Source organism: Dasypus novemcinctus, chromosome 1 (assembly GCF_030445035.2).
Source record: "Dasypus novemcinctus isolate mDasNov1 chromosome 1, mDasNov1.1.hap2, whole genome shotgun sequence".
Classification (NCBI taxonomy): Eukaryota; Metazoa; Chordata; class Mammalia; order Cingulata; family Dasypodidae; genus Dasypus; species Dasypus novemcinctus.
Genome location: NC_080673.1, coordinates 130,072,949 through 130,092,786, shown reverse-complemented (window position 1 = coordinate 130,092,786; position 19,838 = coordinate 130,072,949). Strand labels below are relative to the sequence as shown.

Here is a 19,838-nt window from a genome sequence, read left to right as displayed (position 1 = left end):
TCAGGAGTCACTATTCATATACTGGGGAGACAAGGGAAGAGTTCTAGGACTTGGGTCTGAGCCACTCTGGGTTTCTTAAGGCCTTTGCAGTCCTGCTCTGGAAAGGCCATGTGTGTATGTGAGTATTGGAGGTGGGGAGAGAGTTGTGGGGAGGGGAGGTTGAAGCTCTTCTAGTATGGTATTTGTGAGATCCTGGGTTAAGTAGTGAACGGTCAGGCCAAAGAGAAACTTTTCTCCTTTGCTGGTCATTTTCTCATCTTCCGTCCCTCTGCCCATGGACTACTTCCCAAGCTGCTGGCAGAGAATTCCATCCACACCCAACTCCCTCTTCTTTCATAAGCCACCTGCCTATTCCAGTTCTGGACCCTCCTCGTAGCATCTGTGAGTCCGTCTCAATTATGTGTTGTATATTCTCCACAGATAATTGTAGACCCATTGGACCTTACAGTTAACTCCATGAAAGAGATGGAGCTGGGGAGGAAGCAAACTTCAGAGGTGTTGGTTGGCTCTGAAAAGTTCTGAGACAGGTCAGCTACCATACTTTTGGCTCAAAGGCCCAGTATACCTTGACAGACTGTACTGTGATGTTAAAGACAGCCTCCAGAGGCCCCTGCCACCCCTTTCCACATACATACACACTTGGGTGATAGACTCAGGCAAATGAGATGGATCAGCTGCAACTTGCTCTGGGATCATGGCTTGCTGTTGAAGGTGGCAGTGACTCCAATAATAAATGATATGATGCCTCCATGGAGCTAGTAATGTGAACTTCAAAGGCTTTGGTCTAGCTGTGGAATAGGACAATGAAAACTTCAGCCCCATCCTGGCTATTCAGGACCTGCTTGTCCAGCTAGCTGGAAGGTGGGGAGGGGCAGTGGGTGTAGAAATGTGAGTTAAATGCTCGAAGGAGACAACAGTGTCATGGCCTTTATCTAGTAAATCTATTTGTCACTTGATAAATAGTTTCATAAAAATTCCTTTGCAACTGAAAATGGAATTTCCTAGTTTAGGTATTTCATAAGCACTTCTATTTATTATGTTTTCTTTAAAAATGGAAACACATCTAAACTGTACTTTTGTGAAGCAGATGTGGCTCAATGGATAGAGTATCCGCCTACCATATAGGAGGTCCAAGGTTCAAACCCAGGGCCTCCTGACCCGTGTGATGAGCTGGCCCATGCGCAGTGCTGATGCGTGCAAGGAGTGCCGTGCCATGCAGGGGTGTCCCCCTGTAGGGGAGCCCCATATGCAAGGAGAGTGCCCTGCAAGGAGAGCCGCCTCCGCGTGAAAAAAACACAGCCTGCTGAGGAGTGGCACCACACACACGGAGAGCTGACGCAAGATGATGCAACAAAAAGAGACAAAGATTCCCAGTGCCGCTGACAAGAATGCAAGCAGATACAGAAGAACACACAACGAATGGACACAGAGAGCAGACAACAAGGGGGAGGGGCATCAGGGAGGGGAGACAAATAAATCTTAAAAAAAAAAAACTACTTAAAAAAAGTGTAGATATAGCTTTGTTTGCAGATACAAATACAAAGCAATGTAAATTTAACTTTATTAAATAATGCAACATATTTGGAACCTTTTGCAGAGCAACAGAACTGGTGTTAGCTGTATGCTAGAAGCACTTACTAATGTAAAAATATTTTTCAGAAACTGGCGGTCCAGTCCATTATGGGATAGAGTGAGCATCTATTGCTTTTCCTATCTTCCGCAAACTTTCTCCTGGCACAGTGTTCCAGCTTTCCTTTGAACAATGTCCCAGTTCCCCTGTTCTTGGGCTATATGCTTTGAGTTGGACCCCAGGAGTCCCATTCCTTGCTTTAGAAAGAGAGCATCTCATATCCTCTGCTACAGGAATTGGCTGAACACATGAGCACATGACTTACTTATATCCAATGAGACATAGAGAGACTTTTGCTGCGGACAGTTAGCATAGAAGTTTGGAGTCTTTCTTGATGGACTTGGACCTGGAAGACTGGAAGACTGCCGGTGTTGGCAGTCATCTTGCCACCATGTGGAGCCAGAGAAAGAAACCAATAAGGAGAGTAGAATCAGATATAGTCAAAGCCTAGACCCTGGGAACATTGTCTGATGCCTTAGGTTAAGATACACCTGAAGTAAAAGACTTTTTCAGTTACATGAGCCAATAAAGTTTGAGGCAAGTTCCAATACAGGGTGGTATCCTTAAATTTTCAGTTGTGAAGTAGAAATTGGTAACAAACACCAAAAGTTATCTGGGTCTCTACCAGCTATCCTTCATTGAATACTTACTGTGTTTCAAGTGCCAAGTATCACATACTAAGACCTTTAAAGGAATTATCTAATAAAATCCTCACACCAACTGCATGAACCAGGTACTATTATTCTGTTATTGTTCCTTTCTTATATTTTAGAAAATGGAAGCTTGAAAGGCTTAACTTCCTGTAAGTCAAAGAGCTAAAAAAAGTAACACAAGAATTCCAGCATTGTGTTCTTACCCATGTGTAGCAGTTTGATATTGCTTATGAATTCCAAAAATAGATACTGGATTATGTTTGTAAACTGGTCTGTCTGATGTTTCAACTTTACTTGATTAAGTTATGATTAGGGCTTTGATTGGGCAACATCAGTAGGGCCTTGAATCCCCACCCCTTGGTGGGTGGTGACTCACAGATAAAAGACTTGGCAAAGGACAGAGTTGGGAGTTTTTGAGCTGGAGCCTGGGAAGTGAACACACAGGAGAAGAACCAAAGGAAAAGAGATTGGTCTTTAGACACAGCAGAGGCCTGAGAAGAGAGACAGAACCATTTGCCTGACAGATGTCAGCTGGCCTTGTGGAGAGAGCACAGCAGCTGAGCCCACAGAGAAACAAGCCCTGGGAAGAGAGGAACCCAAGAAGCCTGAACTCTTGGCAAATGTTGGCAGCCATCTTGCCCCAACAAGAGGCAATAGACTTTGGTGAGGGAAGTACCTTATACTTTATGGCCTGGTAACTGTAAGCTTCTACATCAAATACCCTTTATAAAGAACAACAGATTTCTGGTATTTTGTATCAGCACCCCTTTGGCTGACTCATACACCACCAACCATTTTGAATCCTTGCCTCAGTCACTGGAATGAGTTGAATTGTGTCTCCCAAAAACATATGTTGTCCTAGCTCCACCATACTTCAGAATGTGACCTTATTTGGAAGCAGGGTAGCTGGAGATGTAATTAGTTAAGATGAGGTCACACTGGAGTAGGGTGGGCCCTTAATGCAATATAGCTGGTGTTCTTAGAAGAGACGGAGAGAGAGACACACAGGGGAGAAGGACATGGGAAGGCAGAACGAGAGATTGGAGTTATATAAGCCCTGGAATGCTAAGGGTTGCTGCTCACCACCAGAAGCTTAGAAGAGGCAAGAAAGGATTCTTCCCTAGAGCTATCAGAGCATAGCCCTGCCATGCCCAACATTTCTGTCTTCTAGCCTCCAGCACTGTGGGAGAATAAAGTTCTGTTATTTTGTCATCAAGTTTGTGGGAATTTGTTATGGCAACCCTAGGAAACTAACAGTCATGTTATACATCCCTTAAGAGAAGTGGTTGGCCAACATTTTTAGCCTTTGAATCCTTTTGTTCAAATTAAACAGGAAGTATAAACAAATGAAGCTGAAAAAATGAAGTAGGATGAGATTCACAGCCCTCATTATTGCAAACTCCTCTCCCAAGGAATTCCTAGGACTTGAAAAAATATTTTGAAAAGCACTTCATGGAACACAATAAAAAGGGATAAGGAAGCATTCCATGTATTGATATGGAATGTGACAATTTGAGGTTTTCTGGTCAATCCCAGAAAAGATCATGTTCTTAACCTAATCCATTCCTGTGGGTATGAGGCCCTTTGACTGCCTTAGATTCATTTAAGGGCCTTGATTAGAGCACATTTAATCATTTGATTGGCTCATGCTGGTGAGGTATGACCCAGGTTAGGTCTCCTCCACCCTCTTCCTGGGGTCTTATATAAACTGAGAACTGAAAGCAGAAACACACAGAAGCCCCAAGAGGTTAGGCTCACAGAACAGCTCAAAGCTGAAAGAGAACAGGCTTGGAAAGAAACAAGCCATATGCCTGATCGCTCCCAGCTGAGCTTAAGAAGACAGAGATCCAGATGGAGAACTGCTATCTTGCCTTGCCATGGGGCAGAGTACAGGATCTGCTAGCAGCCAATCTTTGGTGAGAAAGCACTTCTGATGATGCCTTGATTTAGACATTCTTGCAGTCTCAGAACTTTAAGCGTTTACCCTAATAAATTCCCTTTATAAAAGCCAATCCATTTCTGGTATTTTTATATTGGGAGCCTTTGGCAAACTAAGACATGGAACAATCTCCAAGATACATTACTGGGAAAAAGTAAGGTGCAGAACAGTGTGTACAGAGTGCTACAATTGTGTTTTAAAAAGATAGAGATAGAGAGATTTATATATACATATTTGTATATCTGGAAGGATATATAAAAATTGTTCATATTGATTGCCTGAGTGGCCAAGGAGGATAGTGAGAGTTTTCACTGTATATCCTTTTGCACTTGAAGAGAATACTAACATTAAGAAGAGAAAAAACACTGCATTAGCAGTGAATCACAAAGCAAAGTGAGCTGGACACTTGGAGGGTAAAATGGTTTTCCCAATGGCCTGACATCTGATCCTAAAAATGTAAGTTTTTCTTCCACAGACTCATTTGTCACATGACTAAAAGTTAATTACAAAGTGACTCATTAAGGGCCACCAAACTTTATTCATAAACTAAATTAGCATGTTAAAAATTTTTTAGGACCCTGATTCAGACTTTATTGATGAAGTCTGGCTGCTGTGCAATGCTTAACAACACTGCAGAATTTCTATTCTCATGTACACAAGCCTATAGTGGGTATTTCCCCATTTGAGGGATTTATTCATCCAATTACTAAGTACCTTCTATGTGCCTAAAACTATGATAAGCTCTGGAGACAAAACAGTTTACAGAAGGACCAAGATCTCTGCCCTTATTGATTTACATTCTTATGGTGGGACATAAACAATAAACAAAATATAGAGGAATTATATTGCATTTCATTAATCCCACAATGCACATTTTTTTCACGTTTTATGAAACCATAAATTGAGATGAATCTTTTGGTTGATGGCACCTTGTAAGGGGCAGGATGGTTTTTTGTTTTGTTTTGGGTTTTTTCTTTCTCTGTAGTACACCTGAAGGTGTATTAGGTCTGATGAAATATGGGAAAATAGTGTGCATGGGAGAAGAGTATAAGACTGATAACTGCTATAGAGAAAACTAAACAGAGCGTAAGGATAAGTAGGATGAAGAGGATGCAACTTAGAACAACCAGGGAAGATCTCTGCAACATTTGAGTATACTTAAGAGGGTGGAGGAGCAAACTATTTTGCTATGTCGTGGAGTAGCAAGTAGCCCAAGCTCAAGTAAGAGCAAATGTAGAGGCCATGACACCATGACAGGGGAGCAAATTTCAAGAACCCGAAGGAAGTCATTGTGCCTGGAATGAAGTGAAAAAGAGGGGTTGTAGAAGATGAGGTCAGGAAAACAACAGAGAAAGATTATGAAGGGATTTAAATGCTACTTTTTTATTTAGTGCATGTCATATCTTGAGTCTAGTGAGGTAGGATAACACAGTACCTAAGAGCACACACTTTGGAGCCAGACTGCCACGTTTATATCCTAGTTCTGCCACTTCCAGGTGTGTGACCCCAGGCAAATTACCCTGTGTCTACTGCCTCATTGTAAAACAGGGCTAATAACACCATCCACCTCATAGGACTTTCGTAAGGATGAACTAAATTACAGTCAATCCTCATTATTTGTAGATTCCGTATTTGCAAATTCATCTACTAGTTAAAATTTATTTGTAACCCTAAAATCAATATTCCCAGCAGTTTACAGCCATTCATGGACATGTGCAAAGTGGTTAAAAAAATTGCAACTGCCCAAAGTGCATGTTCCATGCTGAACAAGGTGATGGATGTGTTTTCTTGTTTCAGCTCTCATACTGTAAACAAGTGTCCTTTTTGTAGTATTTTTAATGTCAAGTTTTTTACATTTTTGTACTTTTTGTTGGTAATTGTCATTTAAAATGGTCTGCAAATATAATGTGAAGTGCTGTGTAGTGTACCTAGTGTTAAGAAGGTTGTGATGTTGAAAAGACAGGTTAAATATGCATGAGTTATAGGGCTGTTGAATTCAATGAGTCAACAATTACATTAAATAATGTTTTTAAACAGAAGCACTCAGGAACCTAACCGCATAATCCTCCTTGGAGCAATGGTTCAGTTTTCACTAATTCAGTGTTTGCCTCGGCTTTTCAAAACATTACTGTGAATAACGAATCGACTTTGAACCAGTCCTGGCTATTAAGAACTATCTATGTGTTTGCTACTGTTAATTACTGTTTTGGTTTCTGTAATTTTTTTGGTATGTTTTTTGTATTATTAATTGGTCATGAGTTCCTATTGCTTCTTACTCTTTATAAATTAATGTTAATTTAGCTTCATCACTATCAATTTATTGTGTTGTGTGTGTTTGGTTAATGGATAACAATACATAATTGTGTCAAGAATGTTTTTGGACACTGATTTTCCAGGAACTAGTATTTAAAATCTGAATATCAATACCAAATTATCATCTCTGCCAGTGTTCTTAAGCAGGTACACAAAACACTCTACCCCACCCCCTAATCAAAAAACAATCTTGTGCAATGATATTTTATTGTTACTGCTCAATTTTTCACAAGAAAGTAAGAAAGGATGAGGAAAGTGGGTCACTGAAGAGTCACGGAACTAGGGGATCTTAAGGAAGCAATAAAAAAAAAAAACACATGAATTTCAAACCAACAAATTTTGTTGCTGAGTTGTCAGGTTTAAGGGAAAAATAAACAAAATCAACATTTATATCTACCCAAATTTAAAATCTGGATTGTATGTGTATTTTAATGATTCATGGCATTCTTATCCTGAATTCTTATATTTATGACAATCAAAAGTATCACAGTGTAAGTCAGGTAGTCACAATTTTTTTTTCATGTTTTCTCTTCTTTTACTCATTTAACAAATGATTTTTGAGCATCTACCACTTAAAGGAATTATGCTAGATGATTGAAGGATACAACCAGGAGTAAGACAAGGGCCCTGACTTCTCTGTAAATCAGAGGAAGTGAATCAACATGTAATGCCCTTTCTCTTAAATATGGAGTCCATTTCATGGTTGCCCCAAGTGACAATGTTTCTGCTCCTCTTTCAGAGCCTAATGGGGAGAGAAATTAGCCACTGCTCCTCTCCGCTTCCTCCTGAGGCTGGAGGTAGTGAGTAGCCCCACCCTTTCAGAAACCAGGAGAGACAGACAGGCAATTCTGTGAGGACAGGGAACTCAGGAGCCTGAGCCCTGCCCTCGTTTTCTCTACACCCAAATGTCCATCCTTCCTGCCCATTGTCCTTCTGGTCCCAGGTGGATGCCATTAGGGAAGAAAATAGGTCAAATGAAGGGAAAACTATTAAGCTGTCTATGACCTACTATACTCACCAATGTTTAAAACAAAGCAGGACATTTTGTCAAGCCTGGTGCCTTAAAACAATTTTGTAAAAATGGCAAAGCACTATTTTTAATTACCGAAATAATATGTGTAGTAGGTGTTTGTGCACCCCACTCCATTTTGGAGCCTCAGCCCTTGAGGGGGTAGCCTAGGGTTCAGGCTTAGGTGAGCTTAGGCAGGGGTGAGGCTGTCTATACATGTTACTAGGTAATAAAATGCTGGGCATTTATTAGTTACTTTTTTTAGGTCACAGCAAATGCCCCTGTGGAAAATGTTTGAAGCAAAATGTCAAGTGTCTGGTTTTAAAGCAGAGGACAATGCTTACCACACAGTATTTTTGGCAGTGTGAACCTTGGCACTAGGAACGGAACTTTTGCCAAAGCCTTTGTGATATGTTATCTACAATTCCACTTAATACATGAAAAAAGGGATCCTTCCCCTCAGTTATATTCATATATCCTTTTAATGCATATATGATTTATCATGTATCAATGTGACTTTCTGAGACAGTGCTAAGCAACATAGATACAAAAATGAATAACATAACCCCTGCCCTTACTAGTTGGTTTAATAAGCATTTGTTGAGTGCCTACTACATATTTTAATGATCATATAAATGTGCATTTGGATTTCAGGGAGAGCTTTCAGGAAGTAATGCTAGTGTTGAATGTTAAGGAAGTCAAAGGAGTTTGCTTGATGAAGAGAAGGGAAGAGAGTGCATATCCAGGCATAAGAATAATTTCCTGGGTGTGTAGGGAGGTGGGAGCTGGAAAGGCAGGCAGGAGCCAGATCATGCTTGTATACCAAGCTAAGGAGTTTGGAGTTTCTTACAGAGGGAATGCGGAACCACTGGAGGATTTTAAGAAGGCCGGTGACACAAATAGATGTTTTGTTCCTAGGCTCACCCAAGGGTGGACTGGAAAACTGGACTGGAGAGAGGCCAGGGCTGAATGCAGACAGACAAGCTATTACTGTAATCTAGGTGATAAAGGATGAGAACATAAACTACGTCAGAGGCAGAGAGGAAGGAGGGCAGAGAACTTGACTACTGGACAAGGAGGGGTAAAAGCAAGTCTAAGATTCCTTCCAGCTTCCTCCTTCTGGCTTAGGCAATCATTGCACAGTGGTACTATTGACCACTGCAGGGCACACGGTAGAAGAAACACACTGATTTTCTTTTTCTTTAAGGGACCGTGGGGAAGATGGTGCGTTCAATTTTAAATGCTCAATCCGAGACCTGCGGGGAATCCAAATGGAGAGGTACACGAATCAGTCAGCTAACTAGACCGTGTGCCTCAAAATATTTACATGGCTATTCTAGTGGCATGTGTACCTGGCAACCTCATTTCGAAAGGAACAAGGCATACCTATTTGAAAAAAAAGGCATTTTGTATTTTTAAAAAAGCACTGAAAATGTAGGAGTTGAGAATAAATATAACATTTTGCTACTGGCTGACAAACTGACACTGCAGATCAATGTATTTTCTAATAAGCTACATGCAGGATTCAATCGGCTTCCTCTCACAACACTTGAAAATAGCGGTGTATCTGGTGTTTGGATCGAGGAATTTCTTTTCGCAGGATTTAAGGGCAAGAGCTTAGAAATGCGCCCTCCAGTGGCAGTGGAATGAAGGTGCTCTAGCACCTTTTTTTTTTTTTTTTTCCCACTAACAAAGCCCTTTAAAGAAATAAAATTTACAGGGATCGGAAGGCCACAACTCTTGTATCCTAAACCGCAAAATCAAACAAACCCTCCCGGGGACAATACCTCCCTTACCTGTCACGTCGGCCGAAGGAAAATTTCACTTTCAACTCAACAAAATACGACTCCAGATTTGAAAGCTTGCAATAAGTACCGCTCCGCGGCAATTAAAAGACTTACAAGTCAAAACGCACAGACTACTCGGCTTCTCACGTCCTCCGCTCCGGGATCCGACCACGTGGGTGGCTGGAGTTGGCCCCGGCGAAGGGCGGGAGAAGGAGGTGTGCTCCTGCGGCGGGAGGCGGGGCCCGAGCACTGGGCGGGGCTTGGGAGGACCCCTAGTCTCTGCAGCGCTCCGCCTTTGCCTTCGCGCTTCGAGCCGCCACGTAATGCCACGTCCCCGCGCATGCGCACCTCGGCCAGTGGTGGCGGCTGTTTCCGGGCTTAGGAAGCTGGGACAGCCACCGAATAGGAATCGGAGGGGGGAATGGAATACGGAGTGCAGGCTTAGGGGCCTGACCCTGCTGAGAGCGGGGCAAGTCATTCTTTTTCAAGGGACCGGTAGAGCCGGTGGTTGAGCGACAAGATGAATTTTCTCCGTGGGGTCATGGGGGGTCAGAGTTCCGGACCCCAGCACACAGAAGCCGAGACGGTGAGAGAGGAGTGGCGGGTCAGGGACATGGAAGGGGCCAGGCAGGGGAAGAGGCCGGAGGGACTCGGGAATCTGGAGGTTATCTTCTGCGCCCTCCGTGGGTCGGGGTCCGCAAGCCGCCTCCCAGTGTGCCTCCCTTCCTCTCCTGAAACCTTCTAGCTATCCCTCACACCCACAGCACAGCCCCCACCGCGGCGGCTCGGCCCGGCTGACCGCAGCCTCACCCCGCAGCTCCGCAGGCCGGGCGAGAATGGTTCTCGAGTGGTGCTGCCCGGGGAGGGGCGCATCCTGGTTAGTGGTTGCCTGACCAGACTCCCACGCCCCTGGGGGCCCAGGCCCCACTCCCCTTCCTTTTCGCTGGTGTCTCCGCCGCCCGAGAGGGACCTGAAGTCCTGCTCGCGCCTTCGCGGTCCAGGATTGGGGCGTTGGGGATGACTGCAAGAAGCTTTAAAACCCAGCTGTTGACTAGAGCATGTGGCTAAGAATAAAACGATATTTTGGGGCACAAAGCCACCTGTTCTTGTCCCTTCCAACTGGATGGTGGGCCGTTCTGCCAAGTGTTACTAGTTCAAACCCGCTTTTCGGATAAACCCAAATATTGCCAATTTGGCATAATTAGCTTGGATGTTATGAGGAGCTTCCGCGCTCAAATCGCTTTAGGGACACATCTTTTCCTCCCACCCATTCCAGTTAGAAGTCACTGGGTCTGAATCCGTGATAACACTATTTGCAGTATCATTTAAAAATTTTGTTAGCCAACGAAAACGTGTTTGATAGTTGCGTAGGTCTTAGGTTTAGTGGTTTGGTTAGTGACTTTCGGAAATGAGTTTGTATGGCACTTTTAAGAATAAACTTTATTTTGGAATAATTTTAGATTTAATGGAAAAAAGATGATTTTTAAAAGTAAACTTTGGCTAGCATTCACAAGCATAACTTTGTTTCTGGGGTTCTGAAGGGTAATAGCATTCACTTTACTGGAGTGATTACTATTATTACTCTGTAATAATAGTAGTTTTCGTTTGTCACTTCTTACCTGTGTTAGGTACTGTGTTGAGCTTTTTATATTCCACATTCTCTGATCCTTCACTACCCGGTAGTTTAGGTGATAGTATCCTTACTTTATAAATGAAGAAATGAGGCTTAGAGAGGTGAAGTAACAACCAAGGTCACTTTGCTAATAACCGATGGAGCCAGAATTCAACCAAGGTTTGCCTTACTTCAAAGCCTGGGTTTTGCTGCTGATGCCCATATTTTAGTACTTATCTGGGAATTTTGGAAATTTATATAATACATTAAAATTAACTGCACAGGTCTGAATTAGAGCTGTTTAAAGTAGAAGTTGCAAGCTGGTGAATCTGTTTCCTTAATCTGAAAATCAGGAGATTCCTTTCCCCGCCTACCTCCACGCAGCTCTCCCCCCCCCCCAACTCCACACACACAACTGAATGTTGACTAATCTTGTCCATTCTCACATGATAGCTGAGCTGTGCTGTTAGAAGAACATGCTTTCTCCAGGTTACCATAGTCATGGCCCACCTCTTCAGCTTTTATTCATTTATTTTACCCATTTGGCATTTGCATTTGAGTCACTAAGTGTTTAAGTATGGTTTATTGAGATTGCTGTGGAATTAGATCTTGATTTGAATTCTAGTCTTTCATCTGTTTGCTAGACAAGCAGAAGGTGGCTTTGTGAGTTGTGTGAATTAGATCTTGATTTGAATTCTAGTCTTTCATCTGTTTGCTAGACAAGCAAAAGGTGGCTTTGCTCTTCAGGGTAATGAGTATTAAGTGAAATAAATAGAGCCTGGCACTTAGTAGGTGCTCAGTAATGGGTAATATTTTTTTTTAAGATTTATTTTATTTATTCTCTCCCCTTCCCCTAGTTGTCTGCTCTCTGTGTCCATTTGCTGTGTGTTCTTCTGTGTCCGCTTGCATTATCCGGCGGTACTGGGAAACTGTGTCTCTCTTTTGTTGTGTCATCTTGCTGCATCAGCTCTCCATGCGTGCAGCACCACTCCTGGGTGGGCTACGCTTTTTTCACGCCGGGCAGCTCTCCTTGTGGGGTGCATACCTTGCACATGGGGCACCCCATGTGGTAGCACCCCAGTGTGGCACAGCACTCCTTGCGCAGGGCAGCACTGCGTATGGGCCAGGTCACTACACAGGTCAGGAGGCCCTGGGGATCAAACCCTAGACCCTCCATATGGTAGAGGGACGCTCTGTCAGATGAGCGATGTCCACTTCCCATGGGTAATTTTTATTACATGTGGGTTGTGGGAATAATACCATTTCTTTTTTTGTTATTGGTAGGTAGTTATCCTTGTCACAGTGTCTTCTATATAAAACATATACATTTTATAAAGTATAGGATTTTAAGGATAGAAGGGCCCTTACAGATAATTCAGGTTTAAACCCCTCATTGTACAGGTTAGAAAACTGAGGCACAGAATTCAAAAGCAGCCTGCACCGTATTGCAGTTAGGACTAGAGCACTGTGACTTTACCACAGTGAATTTTTATGCCATGATTTCAAAATGAGGGTTGAGTCTCTCTTGAGTTTGTTGTAAATATAAATGAAAGGAGAGTGCAAATGCTTGTTTTTGCCTAACTTTGAGCATGTAAAATTCAAAATTAGAGAACTAATTTGTCTTCCAAAGAGAACAATTTACTCTGAGTTGCAGGATGACTAAAACTTGTTTCACCATCTCATTCCATCAGGTAGCTCAACAGGTATAAGGAATTATAGGCTACTAATTTAGAGGTATTTATAGAGCATCAGTAGTGTGTATATAGTACAATATTAGATTTTTTTATTGATGATTTGATCTGAACTGGATATTTAAGTTGTTAGAACTTAGAAACTCTGACTTCTTTCTTATGATTTAGTAGTTTCTAGTCTTTTTCCCATCTCTTCAAATTTAAATTATTTTCATTGTGGCTTTCCATCTTTCTTGTTCTTTCTCATCTTTTTCCAATGAAAGGCATCTTTTCTTATCTTTGTTTGAATTCTACCTGTCCTTCAAATCCTATCATCAAAGCCTTTCCTAATATTAATCCTCCTTTCTCCAACTAAACTGCAGTTAACTTCTTTCCCCTCTGAGCTGTCTTTGCATTTCAACTGAATTGTACATTTCTTATGTTTTCTACCAGTTTCTACCATTTGTGTATGTTTCGTCCCTTCTAGACTCATAGATTTCTTTAAAGCAATATATACATTTTAATTCCTCCGCCTGCCCCTCCCCCATGGCTCCCTCGTCTGTCTGCTCCTTGTTTGCTCGCTGTGTCTGTCTTTTTAGGAGACACCGAGAACCAAACTCAGGACCTCCCATGGTAGGTTGTTGCCCAATCACTTGAGCCACATCTGCTCCCTGCTCTTTGCATCTGCTCGTTGTGTTTGCTCATTGCATCATTGCATCATCTTTAGGAGGCACAGGGAACTGAACCCAGGACCTCCCGTGTGGGAGGCAGGTGCCCAACTGTGTGCCACATCTGCTCCCTTGTATACATTTTTTTTTTTTAATTTTTTTTTTATTTAATTCCCCCCCCCTCCCCTGGTTGTCTGTTCTTGGTGTCTATTTGCTGTGTCTTGTTTCTTTGTCCGCTTCTGTTGTCGTCAGCAGCACGGGAAGTGTGGGCGGCGCCATTCCTGGGCAGGCTGCTCTTTCCTTTCACGCTGGGCGGCTTTCCTCACGGGCGCACGTCTTGCGCGTGGGGCTCCCTCACGCGGGGGGCACCCTTGAGTGGCACGGCACTCCTTGCGCGCATCAGCGCTGCGCATGGCCAGCTCCACACAGGTCAAGGAGGCCCGGGGTTTGAACCGCGGACCTCCCATATGCTAGACGGACGCCCTAACCACTGGGCCAAAGTCCGTTTCCCTCCCTTGTATACATTTTAATCTTTGTTTTTCCATAGATGTAGCTGCTCAGTGAATATTTGTTAAGTTTTATGAAATAAATCATAGATCTGTAATCATAGCAGCTCACAAATTACTAGGTGGTAAAACAATACCTTTTAAAGACTGAAGAAATTAAAGTTCTATAGTGATTAAAGTCCATAACATGATAATAATCTTGTTTATTGGAAAGTCTAAGGGATCCACAAAAAACTTTGAGAATAAATAAGTTCTGCATTGTAGAAGGGTGCAAGATCAATATACAAAAATGGATTGTATGTCTATACATTAGCAATGAACAGTCTGAAAATGAAAGTAAGAAAAGAATCCTATTTACAGTAGCATCAAAAAGATAAAATGCTTAGGAATAAATTTAAAAAAATAAAATAGACCATTATGTCAAACTTTTTACTTTAATGGATTTTTCACATTTACTAACTGCTTTGTTTTCCTTCTTTTTCTTATTGAACTTAAATGTCTTTTAAATATGTGAGAGTAAGATTATTAGTACTCAGTTTTCCATACTCAGTTAAGAGTAATTTTTGTGTAGTATATTAACTTTGATGTTCTTTGGAGCTAATAAAGTAGTAAATTTTTTTATGTGTATCATGTGATAGTCAATAAGTCTATTAAGTACTGGCTATTTTAAGTCCATAATTTCATACATATTAAAATTTTAGAGTAAAGTACTTTTTAATTTTTTTTTAACATATATTAAAGAAAGACTGATTTGTGATTACTAAAACCCCTTAAGCGTTGAGGTACTTTGCTGGGTACAAATAAACATTAGCAAAAATCCTACTCATGCTTTTGAATGCTCACCCATGCTTAATTTTCCATTTCCAATTAGTACCTTTCAAAACTAGTTTCTTGAAAATATCAAGTGTTAACTGCATTTGGTATATCTTAGGGTTTTTTTTTGTGTTCTCATAAAATGATTTTGAGAACCTCAGGTTGGTTCCTGAGGTACAAAAGTTGCTAATGTCCAGAAAAAATGTGTAGATTTACTGTACTTGCATAGCGTCTCTCTGTTTTTTTTTAAAGATTTATTTATTTATTTCTCTCTACCCCCTCATTGTTTTCATTTTCTGTGTCTGTCTGTTGTGTGCTGGCTATCTCTTTTTAGGAGGCACCAGAAACCGAACCTTGGACCTCCCATGTTGGGAGGGAGGCACCTAATTGCTTGAGCCATCTCCACTCCCTGCTTTGTTGTTTCCCTCATTATGTTTTCCTCCGTGTGTCATCTTGTTGAGTCAGCTTGCGGGACCAGCCCATTGCATCAGTTCACTGTCTTGCTTGTCTTCTCTAGGAGGCACTAGGAACTGAACCCGGACCTCCCACGTGGTAGGCAGGATCTCAGTTACTTAAGCCACATCTGCTTCCCCATAGCATCTCTCTTGAGATCAAACTTTGATCAACTGGCTCAGAAAGCAAAAGAATTTACAATATAGACACAGCTGTACTCTTTTTTTATAAAAATTGCTATTAAGGGTTAAGGCCTTAAATTTAGACATAGCCTTCCTTTGACCAAGCACATTTTATATCGCATTACTATAAATATATTTTCTGAAACTCTTATTTGGGTTGATGGTTCATATTCTACATTAAGATCCAGGTCAATGTCATAACCGATAAGTGTTTCTGTTTTTTTTTTTTGCTTGTCTTGCAATACTTATTCCAAAGAAACCATAATTTGTGTTTTGATCCCTTCTATATGTCTTATAATCTTTTAAGTCATGTCTATTGAATATTGAATAGCTGTTTTGAAGATTTATTATGCAGACTGTGGTTTTAAAAATCTATAATTATTTAAATTTTATGCACCCTAGCGTTACCAAGGCATGTTCTAAGGAACATGAATGGGAAAAAGAATTTTGTTACCAAACTGTGCCATGTGATGCTCTGAAATAAAACAAAACTCTAATATTTATATAAAGTTTGTTAGACACTGTGTTTTATTTAGGGAACATTTTCAAGATGGAGATCTAAAGTAAGCAGTGCTTACCAAATTTAGTTGACCAGATCCTTTTTTTAATCACCAGTCTATCTTGTAAAAAATTGTACTGGATATAAACGTTTTTAAAAGAATGCTACATATTAGAGGTCTTCTGTTATCACAATAGTTTTATGGAGTTCAGTAAGTGTTGCCCTTTGAATATTTAGAGATAAAATAAGTTATTTTGGTTTGCCTTATTATGGTTTGAGAAGTAATTCTAATTACTCTTGAATCAGATTAACTTTTTGGAGGAAATATCAGAATTTCTTAAATAAAATTGTTGACAGTAAACACTGTCTTTCTGTTTATGTATTATTTTTGCTGTTTTGTGGATAGCATGTAGAAAAGACAGGCTTATATTTTTATACCTCAAGAAGGAAAGTCATAAACATCTTTGTATGAAAAGTTTTGCACCTTTAATTTGAAAACTTTCGTAGTGTTAGGCTTTGAAATGCTAGCATTTGTGATTGGCTATTTGGTAGACAAGTCTCATTATGAGTCCTTGGTTAAAAAGATGTCCTTTTGAAAAACATAGTTCATTTTTTAGAGAAATCAGAGAGTAAATGAAGCAGTATATTACCTTGGTCGATTTATAGATAATTGTAATAGAAATGGGTTGTGTTGAATTCATTTTTTTCATGTGCAAAGAGACTGATGTTTAGCTTTGTGGTATTCCCACTTTTTAAATTTAGATTATAATTAGATCATTTAAAGACTACATTCAAATACATAATTCAGTGCTGTTAAATTACATTCACAATGTTGTGCTGCCATTATCACTATCTATTACCAAAACTTTTTCATCAACCCAAATAGAAACTGTATCATTTAAGCATTCACTCCCCATTCCCTGTCCCCACCATCTCCCATGGTAGCCTATATTCTAGAGTCTGACTCTGTATTTGCTTATTCTGATTATGTCATATCACTGAGATCATACAATATTTGTTCTTTTGTGTCTGGCTTATTTCACTCAACATGATATTCTTAATGTTTATCCATGTTGTCACGTGGATCAGAACTCCATTCCTTTTTACAGCTGAATAATATTCCATTGTATGGATATACCACCTTTTATTTATCCATTCTTCTGTTGATAGACACATGGTTTGCTTTCATCTTTTGGCAATTGTAAATAATGCTGATATGACTATTGGTGTGTAAATACCTGTTTGAGTCTCTGCTTTTGATTCTTTTGGGTATAAACAGGAGGTGGGATTTGCCAAGCCATATGGTGTTTCTATACTTAACTTTCTGAGGAACCACCAAACTGTCTTCCACAGCATCTTCACCATTTTACACCCATAAACAATGAATGAGTACTCCTATTTTTCAAAATTTTCTCCAGTGCTTGTAATTTTTCTTTAATAGTAGCCATTCTAGTAGGTATGTAATAGTATCTCACTGTGGTTTCCCTTTGCATTTCCCTAATGACTCATGATGTTGAGCATCTATTCATTTGATTTTGGCCATTTGTATATCTTTGGAAAATAGTCTGTTCAAGTTTTTAGCCCATTTTTTAATTGAATTGTTTCTCTTTTTGTGATTGAGTTGTAGGATTTCTTTATATATTCTGGATATTAAACCCTTACCACATATGTGTTCCCAAAATATTTTCTCCCATTATGCGGGATGTTGTTTTACTTTCAAGATAAAGTCCTTTGATATGCAAAAGTTTTTAATTTTGATGAGGTCCCATTTATCTATTTTTCTTTTATTGATTTTGCTTTGGGTGTAAAGACTGAGGAACCATTGCCTAACATGGATCCTGAAGATATTCCCTATATTTATTTTTTCAAAGAGAGAAAAAGGTTTTCTCTCTCTTATTCTCCTTTGCATAGTCAAAGGACGTCAGTAGCCTTAGACGGCTCAAAAACTGGCTCCATGATCTGCAGAAAATCTAATATTAGGATGCTAATGAATAATTGGGGTGGAGCTGGATACAGGTTCCTTCATTAATAAACATTAAGGGATTGAACAAGCTGTGTGTGGATGCCAAACCAGGGGGAGTTACAAAGTTACAATAGTTTTCATAGATCAAGTTTTGGAGATAGGAAAGTACAGAGTTAAAAGTCAGTCGGAAAAGTTCCATATGGATATTAAACAGAGAAGGATGGAGCGGTTACCATCCTAATAGTAAGCATACACAAGGTTGAGGTTTAGTCTAGGGTGAGCTGGCTTAGACAGGTGGGACCACTCTAGCCATATTCAGTAATTTCAGGTATTAACCTTTTGCTATTTTATAGTATAAAGATATCTATATAATGACTCATAATTATTAATTCTTAACCGTCAGTTATAAGTGCTCCTTCTATGTTTATAAAATTCCCTATCTTGGAAAAGGGGCATTAATATTAATGGAAAAGGAATACAGCCACTTAACCTCTAGGTTCCAGGGATTTTCTAGCATAGGGTAATTCAGAGATTTTCTGAAAAATAAACTTAATGTGTAAATTGAGAATTTTTAGGCTTAAATACCCATTTACATTGGGGAAATAAGTTTATAACCTTTCTTAGATAGAGCCCAGAATATTCTCTGTGCTTTCCCTTCTGGCTGAGACTTGCATAAAAGTAACTTCCAAAATGCCCTCTCAACTGTATTTGAAATCGCTTAGCCAGTAAAACTTTATTCTGTTCTATTTCTTTTCCCCCTTTTGGTCTAATCCCACTTTGTCAGAGAGGCCCATCCCTGGGAGTTAAGTCCTTCATTGCTGGGGAAAAATCTAAGTCCCATGTTGCCAGGAAAAGTTTATCCCTTCATGTCCTGTCCCATCTGGGGGTTAAGGTAATGAGAGTTAGACAGGCCACATTTGAGTAACAAAGAGATTCTTTACAGGTGACTTTTAGACATTAGATACTTAGGTTTAACTTCATCACTACAGAAATAAATGTCATGGGTGCAAGCCTGAAGAATTGAGGGCTCAGCTTACTAGCAGGTTTCTTTTTCACAGGTTGGCCCTGCAAAGTTCTACCATTTCAATAAATTGGGAGCTCCTAGAGAGTAGTAGGAATTTCCAGATGAAGAAGTTTAATATTTCTGTTTCTCCCAGTCTTTAAGGGACTTTGCAGATACCTTTCTACTTAATGCCCAGAACACTTTCAAATGGATCAGAATATTACGACAATTCTGTACAGAGTAGTCACTATTTTCAGTTCCATGTTAGGTTGTTTAAATAAGCTGATTAATTAGTGTTCTACAGAAATTTAAAGAATTTTCTTGACAAAATTAATTTCTTTCTGGTCCCCATAGTACTTAAAGTTTTAAAATACTGAAATATTACCCGTCTTTCTTGTATCCTGATTCTCCTCAGTCTTTAGATTGGCCCCATTTACTTTTAATTGAAGTCTGATTTTTTTTTTAGCTTCTTTAATTGGGTTGTTTTTTTAGAGTTAATGCTGCTTTTTCAGTGTTTCAAAACTGGTTAACTTTAGTTCTGAGTTCTAGGTTTTTTATACAAGCCCTTAAAAATTCTAGGGAGCTATTAGGTTATACAAAAAGAGTAAAGCATCTTAGGACTTAGAAATAACAATTAGAGATCAGAGCTCAGGATTAAAAGTGACTGCTGTGAGAGCTTACAATGTAGGTGCTAATTTCCATGAGTATTTTGAATAAAGCTGTTTCTAGAGACCATTAACTACACAGACCATAGTAGAAGTTTTCTTTCATTTTGCTTTTATTCTCTTAACAAGATTATGTTAATCAATAGGCAAAACATAACTTATGAACTCTTGTATTGCCTTTCCTTTGATGTCCCTTTTTGTTGACAATGGGGTAACCGCACATTCTTATAGAGAAGCATCAGAGCAAAGCAGTGTAACTGACGAAAGATTTTGGATGCTCTTATAACATATTTTTCTAATAATAATTAAAATTATAACCAACAATATCATCATGCACATCAGTACTAGGATTGAACAGACAGTGAGAACTTTAAAAGCCTTGAAGAATTGTTATACAATCCCCAAATATGTAAGTAAATTACACATTTAATTTCTCCTTCTTGTCTTCTTTTACAAAGATAATGTTTACCACA

General features: G+C 39.9%; 2 protein-coding genes across 8 annotated transcripts in view; one reads left to right on the top strand and one right to left on the bottom strand.

Moving 5' to 3' along the window:
• G3BP2 (G3BP stress granule assembly factor 2) overlaps nt 1-9,667 on the bottom strand; it is a 97,306-nt gene extending 87,639 nt beyond the window's left edge. For 2 of the 6 annotated variants that reach the window (XM_058296858.1, XM_058296885.1), the window contains exon 1: nt 9,446-9,579. The gene's annotated coding sequence lies outside the window, so the exon portion shown is untranslated. Of the gene's footprint in view, nt 1-9,340 lie in introns of all 6 variants that reach the window. The other 4 variants (XM_058296846.1, XM_058296855.1, XM_058296882.1 and 1 more) reach the window with 4 other exon arrangements.
• The window catches only part of USO1 (USO1 vesicle transport factor), a 137,715-nt gene continuing 127,494 nt past the window's right edge, over nt 9,618-19,838 (top strand). The window contains exon 1 of one of the 2 annotated variants that reach the window (XM_058296814.1): nt 9,618-9,917. In XM_058296814.1, the coding sequence (XP_058152797.1) occupies nt 9,852-9,917 (66 nt within the window). In that variant the 5' untranslated portion in view covers nt 9,618-9,851. The remainder of the gene's footprint in view (nt 9,918-19,838) is intronic. The other variant, XM_058296809.2, reaches the window with a different exon arrangement.